Genomic DNA, 25,753 nt, shown 5'->3' on the forward strand with positions numbered 1-25,753 from the left:
TCGATGGCGGGATGACGAACGGGTGGTAGCGGCCGTGGATGTAGCGCAACGAGTGCTGGACGAGGAGGCTGCGCGGCGACGGATGCGTAAGTAGGTGGCGCGGCGACAGGGTACTGCTGATGCTGCAGAGGTAGAGCCTCAGCAACTTGCTCTTCAATAACCCGCCGGAGCATAGGGGCGAGCTGTGTAGGAGGCTGCGACGGCAGCGGCTGCTGTTGAGGTAGCTCAGCGTAGGGCAGTAGAGAAAGCTGACGTGCAATTTCCTCCCGCACTAAAGCTTGGATTTGTGTGAGCAGGGGGGAGCGATCAGGGAAGACGGTCATGGAAGAGGGCCTCGTCAGCCACTGAGGGGTGCCTGGTCAAATCGCACTGCCTCCTCAACTCGTCGTCGCTTTGGCACAAGTTTATGAGCTCTGCTACGGTTCGCAGACTCTTGGTGATCAACGTTTGGAAAATGTCATCGGCGATGCCCTACAAAATGTACATCAATTCTGATTTTCGGGCATAGAAGCATCCACACGTTTGCACAGGTCGAGAACCTCTTCGATATAAACGGTGAATGTTTCACCGGGTTGTTGCGCTCGCTCTCGTAACCGCTGCTCGGCGCGCACCTTGTGGACGGCGGGGCGACCGAAAACTTCAGCAAAACTGGCCTTCAACGCGAACCAGGACTGAAAGTCGGCTTCGTTATTTTTAAACCATAGGTGAGCCACTCCCGCAAGGTAGAAGATGACGGTATTTAACTTGGCGGTATCGTCCCATCGATTGTGCAAGCTCACCCGTTCGTATGTAGACAATCAGTCATTGACGTCCTGCTCATCCGTACCGCTGGAAACTGCTGGATGGCGTTGCGGGACAGCGCCAGAGTAGGCAATGGAGAGTGGCGGCGACGTCGGCTGGGGAGAGTCAGGCATGAGGGGGGGCAGAGTCCGAGACCGGAGTTCCAGGGTGTAGATGTTCTTGGATACCCCGCACGTTCCACCAATTGTAATGGAGTGTTTGAACAGTTCAGTTGGTAGCGTCGGTTCGTAATCGAGAAGGAAGGTCACGCAGAGTAGGAACAGCTGGTTGCCCGAACGGCTCACGCTCGTGCTATGCACTGGAGATCCAGCTGACCCACTGATTCTACTGCAGGCACGGAACAGACAATCTGGCTGGCCTTGTCCTTGTGCTCTTCTTCTTCATTGCGTAATAAAAAAACACAATCTAATTATTCCTTTTGCTTTCGCGATGGTGGTGTATAGCTAAGTTTGAAACATTAAGAAAACATTATTTGATGGCCACTTCCTTTCTCCGATTCTCCTAACGTGCTTCTGTTCTGCAAGATTCATAACCAAATTCACACTTATGCAAATATATTTTGCATCCAGTGGCATGAACATCGACACAATGTCCAGTCGTCGTTGTGACGTATTGACGTAGCTTACTCGTGTGACATGTTTTGAAGCTGGACGAAGCTGATAACAGCTGCGCTTTTGCTATCGGCAGGGGAAAAGAAGCGCTGACTGATTTTCCCTTTCGATCACGTTGACATTCTTTCACGGTTTGACGTTGGGTCGAGAGCCACGCCCTTGAATGCAGATTTAGTTGAGAGTTAAATTTATTATGAATATCCCGGAACAGAAGCTCTCCGCGAGACTAAGTGAAGTTATCTTAAAATGCGACTGTGCGGACGTTTCAAATAAAGGTATGTCATAGTCGTAATAGGAAGAAAATTTAAATCATATTGTTGATCATATGGTTCATGACTCCAATAGAACTAAAAAAATGTGTACGTCAGCGAGCGTAAATCACGTCTGCAATCAAAGTTTATATAGCAGACATCAAGTTCTTTTTTAACTGCAGTTATTTTAACTTTGAACACCTTGTATATAGACACTTTCCACCGACTAGTTAGCTTGCAAAAGTTGAGATGGTGTTTCCGACTCACCAAGCCAGGATGTCATGTATGTTTTACGCTTATGCTTATGATATGCTTATATTACGCTTTAGGTTACAGCAAATCGAACGACGATTGTAAACCGTGAAATGAGGCTCCGAGTTAGCTTACATCTGTAGTGAGCAGAGTGTGTTAGGGAGGGTCCCTGGCCTTTGCGGATAACACTGTGCTATTAATAAACAATCAAACAGATTTATGAGACTTGCCCATGTACCTCGCACTAAATCAGCATATCTAGGACATAGATTTGACACGAATCAATTGGGAATTATGATCTTGAATCAGCAGAAGACTACTGAAATTGTATCATTTCAACAGCAAATAATACCCATTGTCAAGCAATATGTATCTTTGGATGTACAGATAAAGGAAGGGAAGACCTACTGGCACTTTTACCGAGAAAATCTGAGGGTACAGGGGAAGCAGAAAGCGGCTATATTAAAATATAGAGTACTTTAAAGGGGCGGCAAGCGAGAACCAAATCGTCATGAAACTCTGCGACAAGTACCTTCCACAAGGACCGACGGTCGAGCATGGCTGGTACACTGGCAGTCCCAGTCCCAAGATAGATGAAGACTTTAATGAGGCGGAAATCAGAACGGCACTCCAAGAACTCAACGGCAAGTCAGCCCCAGGACCGGACAGGGTTAGCAGCAAAACACTCAGAAACCTAGACGACAGATCTATCACCAAACTCACGGGCTATATGAAGAAGTGCTGGCAAGAAGGCCGCATCCCGGAGCAGTGGAAGAGGCCCAAGGCTATGCTCATACCCAAGCCTGGAAAGTCGTTGAGCTTGGAGAACCTACGGCCAATCTCTCTCACGTCGTGCGTGGATATGGTCTTGGAACACGCCTTCCTGAACCGTACCAACCGCCACCTAGAAGAGACGGAAGCCTAACCCTCTCCCCAAACCATGATAGGCTTCTGGTCCTGCCAGTCCACGCAGGAAGTCATGTTACAACTGAAGAACCAGCTCCTTGACGACAAGACAAGAGACACCAGAGCCATCCTAAGGCTGGACCTGGAGAAAGCATTCGATAACGCCGCCCACGAGTCGATCCTAAAACAAGTGTCTAATCTGAACCTAGGGGGAAGTGCCTACAACTACGTGAGGGAGTTTCTGAACGATCAGAAAGCCACCCTGACGGTTGGCGACCTCGAGTCCGAAGAACGGACCCAGGGAAGTGCAGGTACGCCCCGGGGCTCAGTTATATCTCTGCTCCTTGTCAACTTAGTCATGCTGGGTCTCCGAACAAACTACGGGAAATCGAAGGACTCTACCACGCTATCACGCAGACGATATAACGATTTAGGCGGACCGCGACAGTGACGGCCAAATTGAGATCGCACTACAACGGGTCATTCCCAAAGTCGAAGAGTATCTCCAAGGAACGGGCCTCACATGCTCCCCGAGCAAGTCTGAGCTACTCCTTTACCGGCCCAAGCGCAAAAGCAGGCCACCAAAGAGCTACACGGGACCCCGGGAGTACAAAGAAATCGGCCTGTACACCTAAGACGGAAATGCAATCCCGAAAGTAAACAAGATCAATATCCTCGGAATAATCATTGAAGTGAACGGAGCTAATGGCGAAACCGTGAGAAAGATTGAAGGCAAAGTCACCAGCGCCACGGTACTGATAAAGAGGATAAGCAACAGACAGGCGGGCATGAAGGAAGAAAAAGTCATTCGACTGTTCCACATTTTCGTTCTCCGCCACATCGCCTACGTATCCGCCTACCACAACTGGTACATCGCGGAAAAGAACAAGATCAGCACGCTCATAACGAAAATGTACAGATAGCCCTGAGCCTCCCGGAATCGACGAGCACCGAGCTCCTCGCCGAGTAGGGCATACACAATACCCTGGAAGAAGTAGCCGAAGCACAATGCGTCTCCCAGCTCGAACGCCTGTCGACCACCACGACGGGAAGACACATTACGAACAAACTCAGCATAACGTACCACAACCAGCATGACCAGGAAACGCAAATCCCCAACAAATCAGAGACACCATTACGGTGACAAACATCCCAAGAAACGTGCATCCCGATTACAACCGAGGCAGAAGAAAGGCAACAGCCGAGGCTCTGCTTCGTTCATTCAGCAGGGAGAGAAACGCGCGCTTTGTCGACGCTGCCGAATATCCGAACAGCCAAAAATACACCGCCGTAGTCATAGACACAAACTCCAAAATCAGAATCGCATGCACTGTACACACCAAACACTCGGAAATAGCAGAGGAAGCAGCTTTCGTGCTGCCTAACATAACAGGAATGTGAAGTCGTACTAAGTGACTCGCAAACGGCAGTAAAGAATTACGCCAAAGGTTCAATTTCCAAGGAAGCCCTGTCAATTCAGGCTAAAGCGGGCAGATACTGAACCGCGAGCTCGAGGATCATATGGTTCCCCGCGCACGTCACCACGGAAGGCGACGCACATGACCCGCCCTGCCGTACAGGGCAACGCCTCTCGCACGATAACGAACACTCCTCGCGCAGAACGGGACAGGTTCACCAGATACAATGACATAACCAGTACTTATCTAAACGCTAGAAGGATGCATCCACCGCCGAGTCCCAAATTGAACAGGAGGCAGGCCGTCGCCTGGAGACAGCTCCAGACGAACACATTCCCTAATCCATTCCGTCTGAAACGTATCTTCCCAGATAAGCATCATTACGACACGTGCAAATTTTGCCAGAAAGGACTAGCAACACTCAAACACATGCTGTGGGAGTGCAATGTAGTTATAGGAAGGATGGCAGTTACTCCGGAAACCCTGGCGTCGAGGTGGGCCGCCGCTCTGCGCAGCTCAGACCTCGGAATCCAGACGTGCGCAGTCCAGCAAGCCCGTGAGGCGGCGTTGAAGCAGGGCCTTAACGTTCCCCCGCGGGAGGACTGAGCCCGGGTCGCGTTAAACTTTGCTGGACGTACAATAAAGTTGTATCCATCCATGCACTTTGGAGCTACAATAAATTTGAGGTGGTGCAAGTAATAGGATATAAGTAATGGTTTAAGCGCTAACTTTCCGGGATGTTGCTCTATGATAATGTGTAAAACGTAAGATCTCGTTGGATATAGACACTGATGAAAGGTAGGTGGGCAAATCAGCATTGGGGTCGACGCTACAACCACAAACAAGGTAGTGCAAGGTGATATGGGTAGAGCCTCTTTTGAAGAACACAGAAGCGCTGGTCAAAATCAGTGTTGAAGACTCAGGGACATGTATAAAAATAGCCGAATAAAGTACACGACATAGCTATACGTTAAATATGACAGATAGACGTAGAAAGAGGTCAAGAAAGTTTGCAATCAAGTAGAAAGTGATGGCAATTGCTCTTAGACAACCCAGACTCATCAAAAAGAAAGCGAGAGAAACAGAGCGTGTAAATTTCATGTAAAGTACACAAACAAAAATTCTCTGTCAAGATTTCTGAATGTGACAAGGAAGACATTTGGAAAGATAATTTGCAAGATAATAGAAAGGGAAGTGCTTTGTTTTTTGAGACTCACGGTTTTGCGAGGAACAATAAAGTTGCACATTCTCCCGAAAGGCGAAGCACTGATAGCTAAGTAAACTGATAAAGAACTACACGAACCATGAGCTGAAAGGGCCCGACCAGTTATACATATATATATATATATATATATATATATATATATATATATATATATATATATGTATATATGTTGCAGCCTGAAGAAACTTTGCGCGTGAACTCGAAGAATTGTTCACTAAGCTGACTACCTTATACGAGGATATACACGACCTCGTAGTAGGAAACAGTTCCATTTCACAGCTTCAGTCCTCTCGCATTACAAATAAAGTAGCGTCTCTCGGTGGTGTAATCTTTCTTCGTGTATTTGTCGTATACGTCGCTATCACTAACAATGCTTCACCTTTCTGGCGAATCTGCAGCCTCTCGATCTCTTTCTTTGTTCTTTTCTGTGAGTCCGGGTATTAGCGCTGCGTAGCATCACTGCCGTTGATTTTGATTTCGAATGAACCCGTCTTGGCCTTATTTCGGTTACAGAGCTAATTATACAGGGTGCCCAAACTATGGTGCACCAAGATTTAAACAAAATATCGGTTACGTTACTTGAAGTAAAGCTACTGAATATTGTTTACAGTACAATTCCTTCATTGCTGAGATCTATTTCGGTAATTGCAAATAATTGTCTAACTCGAGACGTAGTCATAATTACCAGAGTTTTTGATAATTAGATTAATTATGTGATAATGGCACTGGAGACATTTGAGTCACTACCAGGTCATACACCCTATGTTGTATTCCTGTAAATGCCCACACTGGGATCAGTGCGCAACGCTTTACCACATAATATGGGCTTGCGCGAGCCCACCAAAACTCACACACATAATACACCCCACCAGACTGCAACGGTAAGCACCCCTCCGCAGCTCCGACTTGACCGACCAGCTCAACCTGGTCAACCGAGCTCTGAAGGGCAGCTAAGGCCGCTGGACTCCTGGACAGAGGGGACCACCCACTACACAGCGGAAGAGCTACCTAAAGGCTCCTGTGCTCTTCTCTATAAAGTATACTCGCTCTATCTTTCCCACTAGATATTTGTTGATTGGTATGTGCAGCTCTCCAATAACAAAAAAAAAAGAGAGAAAAGGATCCTTGAATTTTTTTGGGGGGAGGGGGAGAGCCGGGCATAATCGAACCGGCGTCATATATAGGAGAACAGTTTTGTCTGAATCTACATTCAGACACAAGTCACGTGCATACTTCTAGTGGCAGCGCCACTAGATTGCACAGGTTGTCGAGGAAGAAGCACGAGAAAGGAGCTCGGCTCAAGTACACGCTTAATACTTCTGCGGTATCGATAAGGTATGTCTTTGTATTACCTCGAGATTAATCGCACAGGATTACTTCTTCTTTCTTTCTTTTTTTGCACTCAGACGTTCATTGATTTAAATGTCCGAGAATTTGCTGTAACATTTTGCGCGAGAAGATAGAGTTTTGGGGGCGAACATTCTTCCTTGATAATTAGCCTGATAATCGAGATATGAAGATCCTGACGTACGAAGATGTGGCAAAGAATGGATTTCCCGATACTTAAAGCGCATGCGCGTTTTATTTTGTGGTGATTCTTAAGCAAATGTGGCCCGGATTGAACGCAGAGCACGTTATTTGCTGCACTGCTCTCGACGCCGCTAAGCTTCACTAAGCCTCGCCATTACGCAGTTCACGGCCTTCGTTAACACCCGAGTTGTGAAAGGTATATGAATTATATTTTCAAATGTTCCAAATTTGTTAGACGTTTGCGAATGAGAAACCACTTACAAATATTAACTGGGTCGCTTCTATCTACATATATATTATTCAGGATTACGTTCACGGCGTAATTTTCTTGCAGTGGGAGAACACGGCATTTCCATTTAGATTCAGACACTTATATTTCTGTTATCAATAGTCAAGGGGGAAAATCTTTAAATGACTTAGCTTCTAATCTTAAGCAACATGCGTAGGGGGCAAAATGATTATACAGGAGCAATGGCCTACCATAAACGACATAAAACGCACAACCTGCCTCATATCATGTATATTTTGTTAAGCAATAGCTGTTAACGTATAATCTAACGCAATCAAGCATTCCTCTTGCGAATCGAAGGAAAACAAGATAAAACGGGCAAGGCATGAATTATCGAGCGTCAAGATACGCAACTTCTACATTATCTAGAGGAATGGGTTGGTTGCTAATGCTCATATGCTCCTTTTTTATGTGTGTGTGTTCTTTTGATGTACATGCGTTCATGCCGTGAACTGCAACAAGCTATGACGCGTGTGGTTGTCCTTGTGTAAAGTTTGTATTTATTTGAAATGTAGCTGCAACCACTTCTTCAGCCTACATCCCGATAACAATTAAGCTGAGTTGTGGTCCCTAGCTTCTCAAAATAAAGTATTTAGTTTTTCATAGCGTTTACCTTGATAGTACTTTTTTCCCGAATTGCATGGTAGAGAACTGACAAATTACTCCATCTAGACGTTTGAACAGATTGGTATGTTTAATTTATCTGTCAGGGAAATATGTTGCAGCAACGGTGCCTATTTGGCTGTGCTGAAGTATCTTCCCCGCCTCCTTATACATATATCATCCAAATATGGTTCTTTTTTTGCGTACCCAGCAGTATTGTGTCACATTGTCTGCCTCACACACAAGGTGTCTGACGTAGCTTGAACCAAAGATTTCAAAGAAGTGGTCAACCGCGTCTGAATGAAACCAACGACCTATCATTTGCCGTCATGTGAGGCTCCTTACAGTATTTTGCGTATTCCGCTTAATTAGGTCATTGAACAAGTTCAATTATGCAAAAGATTTTTCTTCACTTCAAGGCCAAGTGCGTTTTATTACGTTTTAGAGGGCATTCAGAAAGGGCCGATCAAATTTTTCGCGGTGATTTTTTGGGCCTTCAAAGAATACCCGCGAGGTATCGAATAAAAGCAAGTGACTGCACTGTGTATTGCAGTGCTGTCAAGCTTGCTTCGAGCGAAATAACCGTTGGCGCAAACCATTCACTTATGAAAGAGAGCGACCGCCTTTTGCGCGTGCCGCAGTGGAAGGTGTTAACGCACTGCCAAGCCCATGACTAGAGCCGTGGACGATCATTTCACCACAGTCTGCGTGCAGGGTTTTTTCACTCGAAGCACGCTTGAGAGCGCTGTCACGTGGTTTCATTTCTTATTGGATGGGCTTTCTTTAAATGCCGAAAAGAAAGTCATCATGCAGCATGTATGTTCCCACAAAAAATTGGATCAGTCATTTTTGAACTACCTCTTCAACTTAACGAAACGTTCTTGGCCCTCAAGTGAGTATAAAGAATTTTGAATAATTGATCTCAGTAAATTAGCCAATTAAGGAATATTGTCACGTGGTAGTGACGGTGAAGAAAGCAGCAATACGGTGGAATACAAAACTAGCTTTTATTGGGCGAACCTGTGCCCACAAAAACAGGCTACACTTGTAGCACAACGATAGCGGCGAACGCGGTCGGCGATCGTCGGAAATCTGATCAGCGGGTCAAGCGCGTCGGCTTTTATAGAGCAGTCGTCGAACGTTCCAGGCTAATCGTTCGGACCCGCGTGCCTTCCACAAAGTTCTGCACCATTCGCGTCAGGTGATGAAATCAGATAACATAAGGTTCGGCGACAACAGACAGCGGATAGAAGCACCGATAACTTTCCAGAAACTGCGGATACATGCAGGCGCGTCCCGCGCTGTGCGATTACATTTGTTAGGCGGTGAAACGTGGTTGCCCGATAACGATAAGTACACGTGTCAATATAAAAAAAATTGAGGAGCACCACATGACGCCAAACCGTACGTCATTGGTTTGACCCAGCTGCGGTAAACCATCTCTTCAGGACTTCAACCCATTGATACTCGTACCAGCTTATAAAAATAACGATATATATATATATATATATATATATATATAACATGCATGGTGGTTTAGAACTTGAAACGTTAATGCGAGTTGCAACAACATGTCGTCGTTCAAGAGTTTGCCAGCAAACTTTAGGGCAAGTCCTCTTTATCGGAATATTTCACATTGTAACCATCGCTTCTGTCCATGCCTGGTATCATTTACTTGAAATGACATTTCGCCAAACCTGACTCTCGAGTTCTCGAAAATGTTCTTCGCAAACACATCCACTTGCCAAAGATATTAAAAAGTACAATTTGTCCAATTTTACTGCTCACCGATGCAGGCTGTTTTCTGCTGCAGCGTGTGACAGCTCGGCCCTTTTTACGAGTGCGAAGCTCAGGTTTCAGCGCGGAAACTGCAGTAGACAGCGAACGGAACTGCTAAATATTTCATCGCCTTGCCATCCGTTGAGGGGAGAAAAGGGAGCGCGTGATTGCGACCCCTTCTCTTTTGCCGTGAGCCATTTGACCGACAGAAAAGTTGGCAGCGCAGTTTTTCGTAGTAAACCGCGGAACAGCATCCCTAAAGAGCGCTCATTAGCGCACGGTCCATACAGGTTGGCGTCATTAAGAATACATGGGACAAAAGCGTAATGCTGGTGTTGTTTGATTTGCCCCCAAAGGCCGCTCGAAGTCTGTCGTATTTTTCGTCCTCGTATGTGCATTTTTATTTTGTTAAAAGAAAGGTTACCCGTTGCATTGAGAGCTGCAGCAATATGTTACAATAGTGCAGGATGCAGGCCCCTATATGGTTTATGGACGTAAATTTCAGTAAACATTCACTTACTTACTAAAATGTGTGGTGGCATGGGCTCTGACACAGGCATGTAAAATGTTGATTCTGTGCCCACGACCATCTCTTAATGGGACTCCACAAAACGACCCACCACAAGCGAACGTTCCGTGCTGCAGACGCATTTACTGTTTCATTGGGTGATGCCTCCGAAACTAGGTATTACTACATCCACCAGAAGTGCTTGCCCTCGCGCAATAGGCCGGATACGCGTTGTGCCCTTCTTGGAAAGCCTTCGAACACATCAGATGCACATCCGGAGCGCTGTGCCTGGCTTAATATTCAAGAACGCCATATCCCCAGACAGCCTTCGTATGGTGGTGAAATGGAGCAGTCGTTGTAGGTAGAGTGTTTAGTGCACGGTGTTTTATTGTTTGTCGCTTGCTCTCGCATCGAGATGGCCGGTGCAGTTTATATTTCTCCTAATGTAGGTACATATTGTTAACGAAGGGCGCTCATCACAATTGTAGTAGTGTTTGTTAAGTTCACGTTGGGAAATACCATATATTTAGTTCAACATTTCGGTTGTGGACCGGTCTTTATCCACGAACATTTTCTATGTCATATACACTTAGTATTTTTGTGAAGACTGTCAAAAAATTTTATATATCTGCTGTGGCAGAGAGCACCCTTATAGCCCTTCAGCTAGCTTAACCACAGAGGCAGATACATTTAAATGATAAATGCAAATGTATGTTTCACTATTTCCTAAAGTTCGCTAATTACATTTTATCTGATAACGCTGTTGCACGTATAGCAGTTTACAAATTGTAGCTAGGGAATTCGCTAGGCGGATATATTTGGAAATAATCCTCAGGTTCACCCCAGTTTCTACGTAATTCATGAAATTTCCCTAGAAATACATTGCCGGCTCAGTTACTTCATTGCTTCTAGGTATAAAATGGGGTTTTGTTAAAAAGTCAGTTTAATGACAGCTCCTAGTTACCACAAAACTGAGGGAGCATGCTGCGCCAATTGTTTCATCCACAATATTTTCTTCAAGAGGATATGTGCTGCAGTGTCGTTGGAAATAATTTAGAAGTTGCAATATAGGCCACAAGCTTCTTTGTTAGGAGCATATTTAGTGAATTTTCTTAATTATACAAATATAGATTGGGTTTCCTTGTGGAAATATTTTCCGCCACTAGAAGTAATCCAGGTTAAGGTCTAGAATTGCGGTATATGCCACAGTTTATCTTGACAAATGTTTAGCCCTATTGGCAGAAACACTCAGTATATCAAGAATGATCACGTACAGGGTGATTAAAATTAAGACTTGTGGTTTTCTTAGAGTTAGACGCTGCGTGGTACCGGAAGTTCACCTATGAAAATAAGTTATTTGGCTAGGGGTACACAAGAAGAAGAAGAAGAAACTTTATTAAAGCCTAGTGCGGCAGTTTTTGTTGTGGTGGCCTCAGGTGGCGGCTCGAAATCCTTGGACTGACGCGGCATATTCGGCTTGCCGGACAGCCCAGAGCTCGTATTCCAGCTCTGAATTTTTGAGAGCCACCTCCCAGCGGCGGCGACGCCTACTGAGAAGGTCCCCGGCGGCTCCCGCATCCGGGGCGGCGTAGGGAAGAAGCGAGCTCGAGCCTTCCCGTACTCTGGCAACGGACGCGATTATATATGCGTCGCGAACGGAGCTGATTTTATTACCGTTGTTGCCGGCACATTCCCAGAGCATCTGTCGTAGCGTTGCTCTCTATGCGCAAATTTTACACGTGTGTGTTGGATATAAACGTGGGTAGCAGTGGTGTAAGATGGCGGGGCTAGGGTAGGTGTGTGTCTGGCGCAAGCGTAAAGTTACGGCCTTGTTCCTGTTCAATTTATCCTGCGGTGGCGGGAATGTGCATCTTTCGAGTCTGTACTGTTGGGTGAGGTCTCTGAATGTGGTAGGGCGATCGCCCCCCGCCCAAAGTGTTGCTTGTTGCTGCATTTCTGTCGTAGTGTCCCTATCCGGCAGACCCGATGCACCGCACTCGGAGGCGGAGGCGGCGGCCACGTAATCAGCGGCGGCTAGGCGTGTGAGACCTCGAGCCGTGGCGTGGGCCGCCTCGTTGCCCGTGAGCGGAACATCGGTGTGCGCCGGGGTCCAGAGGAGAAAGACCGTAGAATTTTGGGGTTGCGAGGGCGATGACGAGTCGCCGTCGTCAGAAATTTGGAGTATGCGGCCACTTCCCGCGAGACGCAACCGCGCGCGAAGCCGCGGATTACCGCCTGCAAACCGCTGATCACGATCGCAGCGTTCGGCACCGCGGCGACTGCTAGGGCTATCGCGGCTTCTTCGGCCGCCTTCGTGTGTCCCGTGGTCACCGTGGCGCTCGCGAGGCACTTACCCGTGCGGTCTACAACCACGATCACGTGTGTGCTTCTCCCTCCTCCATATCGCGCAGCGTCTATGTACAGTGCCTCGTTGCGGTTACCAAACTTCTACTGAAGGTCGCTTGCTCGTTTGTTGCGTTTCCCGGCGTGGCGCGTCGGGTGCATGTTCTTGGGAAGCGGCAGGATGATCAGGCGGTCGCGGACAGAGTACGGAACCGCCGTCTTTTCTGCATTCTGAGTGTGGTACGTGAAGCCGAGTGACTCGAGGATGCATCGACCTGTCTTTGACTTCGATAATCGTTCGCATTGCGCAACGTCGTGCGCCTCGATTCGCTCGTCAAGTGAGTTGTGAAGTCCGAGCTGCCCGTTTGTAGCCCGTTTCCTTCTTTGCCTGTTCTCCGTAGCGGTCGCGTCTATGGTTTTGTAGCGAGCTAGTTTAACCAGATGGTTTAACCGGCTGGTCTCCTGTAAAAGGATGACGTGCGGTGTCGTCTCGCGGCTGCGTATGAATTGCTGGAGATTACCCCGCCGCTTCCTCCTGTAGCCTCGGCAGTTCCACTGCCAGATTGTGTATTGTTCTTTCCCAGTGTTAGTGTGGTTCGTATCGTGTGTAGCCATGGTGATGCTTGTGTTTAACCCGTCGCCATCGAGGGGACTTGGTTGCTGCTGCGGTTGCATGATAATAATAATAAGTGACATGATAATTATCGCTGTGTGCCGGCCAATTAGTTGAACTGAATAATTAGGTGTTTATTGACTGCATTAAGCGACCATGTTTGAATTTATACGTTAGATGCAGTGGTCGTTCTACACAGCTCCTCTTGGCAGAATTATTCTAGCATGCGCTCGTTCCAACGTGTCCGGCTGCAAATTTCAATTACCGTTGGCATGATTACGCATGCAATTACGCAAAGGTCTTCACTGCGTGCGGGCGGCGTTTAGTCTGAAAGCGTGGCGGAGGCATAGGCAAAGCGGATAAATTTTCCCCTTTTCCTCTCGGTTGGCGAAATCAAGAAATGACTGCGTGGTGTGTCGCACGCAGTACGCATTATCCTGGTAAAGGCGATCACGGAAGCAAAATTTTCGGCACGTTTTTGTACGACTTGAGTTCGCACCGGGGCATTATCTTTCTAACGCTTTAGCTTTACTGCCATCTACTAGACTGTGTCCGCCATATAGCGGGGCCTCTGAAAGGGCAATCAAAAAAAGAAAAACACGTTGTGATCCACTGGTGTTGACATTGCTGCTTCCAGCGGGACGAGGTATTTTGCACAAAACATAATAAACGTGGTTGTTTCCATGGGCTGAGATAAACCACAGCGCCTCATTAGCGATACGGCTGTACATGGATCACTGCCCGGGTGAATTACAACTAAGCCAACCTTCATAAACATCTTTCGGCCCTTTCGCACAGCAGGCTCGGTCCACCACCAGAAACAGACCAAGAAGATCATTGTCGCTGAAGGCTTCTAAATTCACCTTCTCGCGTACGTAACGTTGATGCCAGGAAGTCCGATACTTCTGGCACTACCCGACATACTAACACTGAGTGCGTACGCTGCTTCGGAGCAGTCGCAAACGTGATAAAGAAGCGTAGGTTCCATCCATATCATCTTAGCCTACCCCTGGACCTCAGTGAGGCAGACTTTGAAACCTGGTTTGACTTCCACATTTGGGGCCTGAACAAAATTGATGAACATTAGTCCCTGCAAAGAGTAATTTGGACAGATAAAGCTTGGTTTTGCCGGAATGACATTGTGAGTGTTCACAACACCTATTATTGGTCCCAAGGAAATCCACACTGGATGTGGCAACACAAGCACCAAGTTGGCTGGAGTGTGAATGTTAGGTTTGGCGCACTCGGGGACAAGATGATTGCACCATACTTTTTTCAGCACAACCTGAATGGAAAGAAGTATATGCAAGAAATAATAAGTATTGTATTCAACAACGTTGACTCCAATCTTTGCCCGGATGACTTTCGCCAAGTATGGTTCCAGCATGACAGAGCACCATCCCATTTCTCCACCTCTTCCAAGAACTGCTTGGACCGTCGTTTTCTACTACAGGGAATTCGGCGCGCAAGAGTGATGTAATGGATGCCGAGATCCCTTTACTTTTCTCCGCTCGACTTTTTTTTCGTTGGGGTTAGGTTGGAGATTGAGCTTATGCCGGCGAGCCCACTGATGCTAATGACATGAAGGACAGTATAATCTGTGCGACCATCCGCCCAGAAGTACTTCTTAGAGTTATCGGGTGAAAGAGAGAGCCGTTTATGCTTTGCCTTGCTGTGGAAGCAATGCATTTTGTATGTTTTTAAAGCCCTGGCGTTTTAATGGGTGTCGTGTTTCCATGAAAAGAGATTTGCGCATGAGCACACCGACTTTCGTATAGCAGAAGGAAATATTCGTTAAAACTGCTAAATCTGATTTTGTTCTTGTTGTTGATAAGCTTCAATAAAGATTACAATGTTTAAAAATTAGCCCCCACTTCATTTGCGTGACCCAGGCAAGGCCATTGCCCGCTTGCTTAGTCGCCACTACGCATGCGCGTGGCGCTCCGGCTTCTCCGCTGGCTCCCTTAGCTCGGCATGGCAGCGGCCGGCATCGTTACATGTTGCGCGGTTGGGTGTGTGGACAGCGGTTCCGGTTTAACAGTTTATTAGTCGATGCGCTTGAAAAACTTTCGCGCATGCTTGAGCTTCGCTTTTGGGAGCGTAACGGGATATCCGTATCGGGCCCTGTTAACGCCGACACTGATAATGGTTATTCTCTGACACAGGCCCCGATAGCACACAATTGTGGGTGATCCCTGCGGCAGTGTAGAGCATAGCAATGGAACATAGCCCCGTAAGCAAGGAAAACAGGGTTGGCGTTTGAGTTTCCGCGTAAGAGAATTATGTTTTCTCGTCTATTGAAATTACTTTCACGCATATTGAAATCACATTTCGACGGTATCATGTCTGTATGTTGTGAGTAAGTCGAACTTTTCTGGTGCATTTAACTTTGACAAATCCAATTTGTTCAGTAACGCCTATACGCGGGGAGCCTGCGTGCTTGTGGTTCGCGATGAATTTTTTCTGACGAACAACGCCGCCGACGGCAGATGCCGACATCGGAGATTCTGCGACACGGAGCCCATAACGCTATCTCGTTAAATCAAGCGTTTATTATAGACAGTTATTATCGATGGTTATTATCCAGTGGTGGCGCTGGCTAACGCTCCCAAGGTTAATTCTAGTAGTAAAATATTGTATGGGAATAGTGGATGGGAAAACGTCGCCGTGGTAGCTTAATTGATAAGAGCATCGCACATGTAATGCGAAGACGTGTGCTCGTATCTTCGCCTGCGGCGGGTTGTTTTCATTCACTTTCATTTCCAATCATTTATTATTTCCTTAATTTAACATAGCATTAACGTAACACCGAACGACTGACTGGCCAGCCAACCCTTCAGGTACGGCCCGGTCCGGCCCCTGTTGGTCCCGCGAGTTCGTGACTTTGCGGAAAGCAATTGACAAGTAGGTGCTCTTTGAGATGCACGCATCTAACTTGAATGACTATTTAGCCTTGGGCGCGGCGTCGAACGGCCTTCGGGTAACACATAAGTCAGCAATGGACACATTTCATGAAAATGAAAGAGAGCAGCGAGGATATTTACTGCGGAAAGCCTCGCTTGGGCTCACTCGGGTGGTGGCACGACATAGCGTGCGTAGAACATCGCAGTTTAAAAGTGAGGACCAGCTCCACTTAACTCAATGAAATCTCACACATTCACAAGCCTTGAAACTGGCAAAATAAGAGGGAAAGAAACATGTCAACATCCAAGAACAACAAAGAAAAGATGCAAGTGTGGCAATGTCCTAATGGGCGTCAGCACTGATACTAAAATTCATAATCTTGAAACCGAACGAAGCGGTTGTCCTGGGCAACCAACGAAAAAAAAGCACGACACTATGGGCAAAGCTTCAACTGTCACAAACTTGTCGAGTAGCTAAGTCTTGTCTTGCTAAAACTTGTCCCGTACAACTAAATCTCCTTACGAAAGGCGTGACTGTTTGTCCGACGTCCAAAGGGATGAAGCGTTTCAGTTATTTCAAGATTTACATGACTGCATGTGAAAGGATGCCGCTCATTCGCCGTCAAGGTTCGCGAGTGGTGGCGCTGGCTAACACTCTCAAAGGTTAGTTCTAGTAGCAGAAACATAAATACCCGAGAAAATGGGCTACCAAACAGTACTGCGGTAGCTCCATTGGTTAGAGCATCGCACGCGTAATGTGAATACGTAGGATCGTTCCCCATGCACTTGCAGCAGGTTGCTTTTTAATCCACCTTCACTGCCGTTAATTTATTATTTCTTTAACTAGTAAATAGAAGCAATTTGCCCTAAGTTGTCCTTGGTGTATTTGTTTGTTGGCGTCTTATGATTAACAAAAAACGGCGCCCTCGGTTAGCGCGCACACACACACACACACACACACACACACGCACACACACACACACGCACACGCGCACGCACGCACACGCACGCACGCACGCACGCGCACACGCACGCGCACGCACACACGCACACGCACGCACGCGCACGCACACGCACGCACGCGCACGCACGCACGCACGCACGCACGCACGCGCACGCACACGCGCACGCACACGCACACACGCACACGCACGCACACGCGCACGTACACGCACGCACGCGCACGCACGCACGCACGCACACGCACGCACACCAGGTTGTCTCACATTACTTGAGCCAAGGTTTTAAAAATGAATGGAAATTGTAGCAGCCGTCATCACCTTTCATCGTCCCCACGCCCGCTTCGCCCTTTCCTTCTTTCAAGCAGTATCAAAATGCTGCTTCCGTAATTTCTTTTTCGTGGCCTTAGACGCTTTATCGCTTCGGCACCACTCGGTCAGCAGCACGCATTTGCGCCGTCATGCGACAAAAGCCGCATGCTCAGATTCCTACACCAGGCATAACGCCCTGTCGCGGGCCAGTGTCGATGCAGCCGGCATTGTTCATCCATCGCACTCTTGAGAGCAGTGCAAAAACAAAGCGCAATCGCCCCATCACGTGGTATTTTTTCATATTTCGCGGTCTTCGAAACGATATTTTTAAATGTTATTGTATAGGCTGTGGCACGGCTTCCATCAGAGTGAGCACAGCCAGGGCGACTGCGACATTGACGATTAGCTTGCACCCTACAAATGGTAAGCGCTTACAAGAAGCGGGGTGACTGGACCAAGTTAGCCAACGTAATATTCTATTTCGCGGATGCGGCCGTTCTCTCTTTCAAGAACGATTTACTAACGCTGTCGACGTTAAAGACATCATTCAAGGAAGTATTTAATTGTCGCGTTGTCTAAAAGCTTCAAGTCGAGCAGCGTTTGCGCACACGTTTAGAGAACACGGATCAAATGCGTATCAGTACCAGCGCCTTTACAGCTGTATGTGGCTTGCGTACAGCAAACGGCCCAAATGCTTCGCATGTAGGCATCTCGGACACTTCGGAAGGTGTTGCCGCTAACGCGTGCAGGCATTCGATGATGACTCACAGACGCTTCAATATCCTCTCGAGCAAGAGCAATATCGAGCAATATCCTCTCAAGCAACAGCGCGCGCATTAGATCCCATAGATGAGATGAATATTTACAATTATTATTAGGGTTATTATATTCGAGAGCTGATTGCTGTGCTATCGTTTGTTAACGAAGCTTTCCCTCAAGTCTAATTATTTTAAGGCAGTTTGTCGTGTGCGTATCATGGCCACGCACGCTTATATCGCCTTCCGTTTCTCTACCACGGGTGTGCTTTAAAACCACGGCACTGCAATTTTGCTTCAGAGACTTTCCTTTCCTTCCTTCTTCTCCAACCTTAAACTGGCTCTATTAACTACTACACGCAGAGACAAAGCAACAGCGCGCGCATTAGATCACATAGATGAGATGAATATTTACAATTGTTAATAGGGTTATAATTATATTCGAGTGCTGATTGCCGTGCTATCGTTTGTTAACGAAGCTTTCCCTCAAGTCTAAATATTTTAAGGCAGTTTTCCTAGTCTCTAAAGCCGCTCGAGTTCGCTCTTCTCCTCGGCCAGCCATTTTTCCAAGAAAGAATGCCTTCCAACCACTCGGAACCGACTATCGCGGACATCATCTGTCCCTTTCCACGTAAGTGTGAGGCTCGGAGCAGGAGCTGTGGCGCTTGAAAGTAGCCGGGGCCTGTCGAACCAACCGACTGAGCCATCTTTCCGGGCAACATCCAAGGGTCACGAGTTCAAATCACCTGTGTTGTTCCTTTCTTTCCCCCTTTTTCTTTCTTGTTTTTTCTTTCTTTTTAATGTCTTTTCCTTTATTTTATCACTGTACGGGAACCCTCCTAAAATAAAAAAAAGACAGATATATATCTTCAATTATGTATGGCCACACATGTGCCAGGTTCTCTAGCCGAGTGCCATCCGTGCGGTATAATCGAGCTCAGATTGGTTTACCTTGACCGATCAAATGGGGCACCACTGTAGGTTAAATGAGGCGTACAACTCCTGCGGGACCCGCCGTGGTTACTCAGTAGCTATGGTGTTAGACTGCTGAGCACGAGGTCGCGGGATCGGATCCCGGCCACGGCGGCCGCATTTCAATGGGGGCGAAATGCGAAAACACCCGTGTACTTAGATTGAGGTGCACGTTAAAGAACCCCAGGTGGTCGAAATTTCCGGAGTCCTCCACTACGGCGTGCCTCATAATAAAGTGGTTTTGTCACGTAAAATCCCATAATTTATTTTTAATTTAACTCCTGCGGGGACGGTAGAGTATCCGCCTCCCGTGCAAGAGGACCGTGATTTAAATCCCGGGCCGCACAATTCTCCACCGGAAAATACCAAAGAAAGAACCGTGTGTTGAGAAAATTGCACAAACAGGCCTGGAGTGCGGCCTGATCCCGGTGACCAGAACCGGTAACGCACTCTCTCACCTCTCGAGCATAGAAATATTATTCGAGTGCAATCCAAGCTAAATTCCAGCTCCGGCTCACCGCCAAATCGTGCTTAGTATGAGCCCCTTGCTTCGACGATCACCACTCGCCCTCCCCACGTCACCGGTCGCGTACCCCGATGCACCAGTGGGTCGTATCTAACGAATACAAAAACAAGATGGCACAGTTCTAGAGGCAAGAACTGCGCAAGTTTTTTATGGCCACCCTGTTTCCTTACCTGTCAATGTTGCCAGCACAAAAAAAAATCGCTACGGTACAGCTTGGCGATACCAGCGCAGCTGTTTCCGTTGTGGGTGTTTTTCTCGCTCATTTCTCAACATAACAACGCCTTTTCTGGATTTTCACTTGGTGGAGTCCCTGCAGATGCCCTGCAGAGTCCCTGCAGATGCCCTGCAGATGCCCTGCAGATAAGATGCCTCGCAAGCTGCAGCGTGATCATCCAAGATTCTGTTGATACATAGAGTTAATAGTTATTTCATTTTGCTCACATGCCATTTATCTTCGGATATAACCTTTTTCATTTATTATTTTAGACCCAAATTGGTCTTGGAAGATGCAGATAAGCTCTGCCTAATAGTGACCCTGCCACCCGTACACATCTGATGTTTTAATCACACATACATGTGCATAATAGGTTATACAATATATATATATATATATATATATATATATATGTGTGTGTGTGTGTGTGTGCGTGTGCGTGTGCGTGTGCGTGTGCGTGTGCGTGTGTGTGTGTGTGTGTGTGTGTGTGTGTGTGTGTGTGTCTAAAGAGGAAACTCAGTGGGGATAAGAACGACGACAACCGAGAGTTGTGGGCGGGAAGAGAAGAAGCGAAAGTTAAGTAAAATGGTCTAAACAGACCGTCTCACTCTTATTTCCTTACATTTCTGGCACAGCCGTTACAACCTGAAGCTGATGTGGGCCCATATTGAAACAGGTGGACACCATGATGGACGCGGATAAGTCCAAGTTACCAGATCGACGGTGAAGAGCTGGTTACCTTGGAACCGTGAGCCAGCTAAACGCTTTACCTTGCTTGGGTCACGACGAAGTCGAGTACAGCTGTGGCTGGACTCTTTGAGCAAGGTACCGTGAAGATTTCTGGCAACATGGTAGAGTACTTTAAATCCTTCCAACCAGTTCAACTAAGGGGTGCTATTGATAATCAACCAGACTTCGCCGCAGTAATTCTGCAGCTCATCCACACTCAATGCGAACAGTTAGCGAAGCAAAAACAGCTTATGTCTGCTATGGTACAAGCGGTGCAGCGTAAGAACTATAAGCGAGGCAACACCGTAAAGCCAGACATGTTCGATGGGACATCAGAAATACTGACTTCGTGACTGTACTTTTACGAGTACACTTGTGTGCAGAACCAGTGGGTGACTGATTTAACTTACGCTTTTTTCTGTATTAAACGAGAAGAGAGGGGGTTAACCGAGGGTCCCGATTTTTATTAGTCATATCATGAGAAGCCAACAGGTGTCAGTGTTTGTTGGCTTCTCATGATATGGCTTTTTTCTGTATGTCACTGCAAGGAAGTGGTACGACATTCGGTTTGTGGAACACGTTATGGACGAGTGGACTGAATGGAAGAAGAGCCTTTTATCCCGTTGTTCTCTAAATGTATTACAACAGTGCAATAAGGCAACTGTATATAAGCACACTAGTGGCAGTCTCCGTCACTACTATTTTGAAGAAAGGAGAATACTTTTACTCGCCGATCCTATTTTACCAGAATCATCAGTATTTCCTCTTCTGTTGCTTGGTAGGAGTAAAGAGTGTCAAATGCGATTGCAAGCTCGACAGGTCAAGGCTGCAGAAGGCATTCTTTACTGTCTAAAAGATACTCTTAGAGAAACCACATCATGCGACAGTCAGCGTGGAAGCGTCGCCATCAGACAACCAAACAGCTATCCTTCATATTCACTAAATGCACTACATAGGCCGAAAAGTCCGAATGTGGAAAGCCAAATATACCCACCCATGGTGAACCTCAACGGTCCGAACTACCTGAAAAATATGCCAAAGTATATCTGAAAAAGAACAACATTCTTCGTGTGAGAATGATAGTAAATAGAAAGGAGGTAGTTGTTCTTGTTGATACAGGCGCATCCGTGAGCTTAATAGACTCTAGTTATGTACAGAAGTCAAATCCGCAAAGACGAGATTATTGAGGTGCGTAGTTATAATGAAAAAGCAAGGCTACTAGAGAACTGGGCAACAATTCCAGTTGAATTTAAAGGTGCCACTATTCCTATTGAATCAATAGTAATGAACGACGTCGAGTTCATGTTCATGTTGTCAAGGCCCGTTATGAAGCTTTTGAGAGTCAACATCTCATGACAGGACGAAATGACTATCGATCACGCGCGAGAAGAAGGTAACAGTGGAATAAGCGGAATTTTTCGAGTTGTTAAAACGTCAGATGATGTTCGCAGTACTTACCCAGAACTGGTATGCTATGGGTCTTACCTTACTGCAACGTCGTTTATTGAAGTGCCATTCAAATTAAGAGACGCAGCTGTTGTCTGTAAGAAACCGAAACCTTACAGTTTATCACACACAAAAAAGATGTGGTTGTAAAAGGAACTACAGCATATGCTTTCAGTGGAAATTATAAGACCGTAAACGTTTATTTAGAAGAAGACGTTTATTTATTTCATCAGTCACCATTAGTACCAAAGGAGGTCTCGGAGTTACAAGAACTGTCAGGGGGACCTCCTATTAGTAATTTAACAATGGAGGAATAAATACATTATGTTAACATAGCAGCGACAGACGTCAGAAAATACGAAGTTAATGAAGCAAATAAACAAATACAAAAAGGTGCTTACAATAATTGAAGTTCAAGATACAAGTGAATGAAACCGATACAGCCTATGAATAAATAAATATGTAGTGGTTGACACGTTATTGAAGCATAGGAAGGACACATATCAAAGAACACGAGGTTAATATAACAGATAATTAGAAACAAATATATGCTTACAATACGCAAAGTACAAATGTTATGTAGACAATGCGACAAAAAAATTAAATCGCCTAAAAAAGGAGAAAGAAGAAGACAAAAGGAGATGTAGAATAAAAAAATAAATGAAGCTATCGATAGATTAGGCAAATACAGAATCATTGAAAACTGGAAAATAAATTTGCGCACAATATATACTTATAGTAATGAATCTGTAGCCATACGCTTTTCCCATTACAATAGTGCCAAAGGAAGATGGAACATTTAGGCTTTGTACTGATTATCATATGATTAACAAACAAACAGACCTGTTTCCGTCTGCTATGCCCCGTGTTGATTTTATTATTAATAAAACAGGGGGACGTCACTGATTTTCAAGAATTGATCACTGTAAAGGGTACGGTAAAGGACAGATACCACTCCAGGAAGAATACAAAAAGTACACTGTCTTTGTGATCCCATTTCATATATATGAATATACCAACCTCCCATTTGGCTGGAAAAATTCGGGGGCATGGTACTAGAATATGATGATCACCGTGTTGGAACCCCTGACAGGCAAATGCTGCAATGTGTACGCGGATGACATTATTGTCTACACTCGAACAAAAGACGAACATGAGCTGTACTTATCGCAAGTTTTGAATGCTTTGGCAAAAGCGAAGTTGAAGATTAATTTAAAAAAGAGTGAATTCTTCAAGAGATCAGTGGTTTCTCTAGGAAGGACATTTGATGGTCATACAAAAAGTACGATATAAGAGTCACTCCTGAGGATTAAAACTTTGGCAAGACCTCGTGACTTGCACTCTTCGAGAGTTTTCCTTGGTCTAGCTGTACATGTCAGGACCTTCATCAAAGAATTTGCCAAGAAAACAAGGTGTCTGATATCACTGACCCAAAAAGACGCCCCGTTCATTTGGCGTAAGGAATGTGAAGACATTTATCAAGAACTGGTTAAGACAATATCGTCGGGTCTTGTCTTGGTATTCGCAGACTTCAATAAACCTTCTGAGTTGTGTACTGACGCATCGCTCTGTGGAACCAGCGCAGTCCTCTATCAACACGATGCGAGTAAACAAACTGGACGCCAGCGGAATGTAGTTGGATATTACTCATACACCTTCAGCAGATCGGAAAGAAACTGGAAAACCAGGAAAAAGAGGCATTGGCCGTAATCATGGCATTGCGGAACTTTTGTCCTTACCTCGAATGTCAACACTTTAACTTGTTTGCGGACAACCAAGCTCTAACTTATTTGCTGAACATTACTCAACCGAAGGGAAAGATTGCTCGTTGGGTCATCGAAATCCAATAGTTCGCCTGAGGCATCGTTCACCGCCCTAGAAAGAAGATCCCCGACGCGGACGCTCTAACAAGATTACACATTCCAGAGACAGAAATAGCTGAAAGTCAGCATTTCGCAAGTACTTGGGAAGACACAGAAGATATCGTATTGAAAGATGGAAAATTCGAGATACCAGAAATAAGTCACCAGAAGATTTTGAAGCTTTATCACGACAGCCCCAACTCGGGAGGGTACGACGGCTTTTGGAGGACGTAAATCAAAGCTGCTACGGTTCACGTGCAAGATAAGAAAAATAATGTACACGATTATGTAAATACTTCCCATGATTGCCAAGTGAGAACAGCTAAATATAGGCCTAAAGGAAAAGAAATGGCCATACCTGTGTACTCAAATGTACCATTTGAAACGGTGCACCTAGACTTCGCCGAGCTTAAAGAGAAAGGAGAAAGAGTGCGTAAGACACGAGCTTTTCTGGTTGCTATAGACCAGTGTACACGAATGGCAGCTGTGAAAGCAGGAAACGAAGACTCCAACGCTGTAAGTTCGCTTATGCAACGGGAAATGTTTAGCAATACAAACGTCAGTGTCATCGACAATGGTCCAGCATTCAGACGCGAAAGGCTAAGTGCTTGCGCAGAGCAAAAGGGGATCACCCTGCGATTCACTACGCCATACAATCCTATGGGTAACGCTCCGGCCGAGCGATTGATCTGTGACTTGAAGACATACGTAACATTATATGCAAACTTTCTCGGCGGATGGAAATTCGCTCTAGAAGCTGCTGTCCAGCATCACAACCGCTCCTATACGGTTGGCTTTGAGCTACGAGCCCATGGCTACCGAGCCCATTGCTACCGAGCCCATGGCTACCGAGCTCATGGGCTCAGGTGTCGGTATACGAGCCCATGGCTACCGGCGGATCATCTCCTGGGAGTAGCAGGCAAGGTAATCTTACAAGAACACGCTAAGACAAAAGAACAACAGCATAAGTACAAGCTATCAATGAAGAAATGCTATGACTTCAAACATCGGTATAAAATTCCTTGCATCAAATCAGGGCACTTAGCCCTCGTACGCAAAGGACTGGGCGGCTCGCAGTCTCCATTCACCGGCCCATACATGGTGATCAAAGCAGTGAAGCAACTAGGTGCTCTGAAGGCCATTTATTACGTAGCACCTAGGAAGAAGATGGAATCGAGCGCCATCGGCAACGTGATTCCGTATCACCCCAGGAGGGGAGACAATCAAAGCCGTGGAGAGAATGAAGGGCCTGAAGCGGCACCTCCTTGAAGAAAGACGACGCCCGAGAGTGCGGGGCGGGAATAGAAGAAGAAAAAGTTCATTAAAATGGCCGACTAAACATACCGTCTCATTCTTATTTGCTTATATATATATATATATATATATATATATATATATATATATATATATATATGCATGTGTGTGTGTCTGTGTGAGTGTGCACCGGTTTGCACATATTACAATTTTTACGTACATATGCCTTTCAACAAGCACATCTATCGTTACGGCACTAAAACAAAAATGCTCAAGTGCAATGCTACAACGAGCATACCAAAAATGTTGTATCCTGTCTTTATTAAACAGGTGTAGTTTTTATTATTGAGTAGAATAGGACCGGAGGTATGATTTTCTTATTTTTTGAAATTTGAAAGTTATGGTTGCTTTAGGAGTTCCTTGAACCGTGAATGTGCATTGAAAATTTTGCTGTTTGATAGGTAAGCTTTTTTATTGCATAATTGGTTCTGTGTGGCGCTGCCTTGGCGCGAACATGTCTAAAATTGTATTGCATATTTCTAGGTAACTATGCATCACAGAATGCAGATTTATCTCTTTTAATCTCAAAGAAGGTATACGACGCCAAATATAAATGGAACAATTAAATCACTTTCTAATACCGCGGCTTAGTAAGGATTCTGCCGCGTGATATTCGCGATTAAGTAGCTCAA

General features: G+C 46.0%; 1 protein-coding gene across 1 annotated transcript in view; it reads left to right on the plus strand.

Annotated features, from left to right (window-relative positions):
- The first annotated feature begins 2,426 nt into the window (after positions 1-2,426).
- LOC140219108 (gastric triacylglycerol lipase-like) overlaps positions 2,427-25,753 on the plus strand; it is a 222,559-nt gene continuing 199,232 nt past the window's right edge. The window contains exon 1 of the mRNA XM_072288992.1: positions 2,427-2,585. Within this exon, the coding sequence (XP_072145093.1) occupies positions 2,427-2,585 (159 nt within the window). The remainder of the gene's footprint in view (positions 2,586-25,753) is intronic.

This window comes from Dermacentor andersoni, chromosome 6, assembly GCF_023375885.2.
Source record: "Dermacentor andersoni chromosome 6, qqDerAnde1_hic_scaffold, whole genome shotgun sequence".
In the NCBI taxonomy this organism is placed as follows: Eukaryota; Metazoa; Arthropoda; class Arachnida; order Ixodida; family Ixodidae; genus Dermacentor; species Dermacentor andersoni.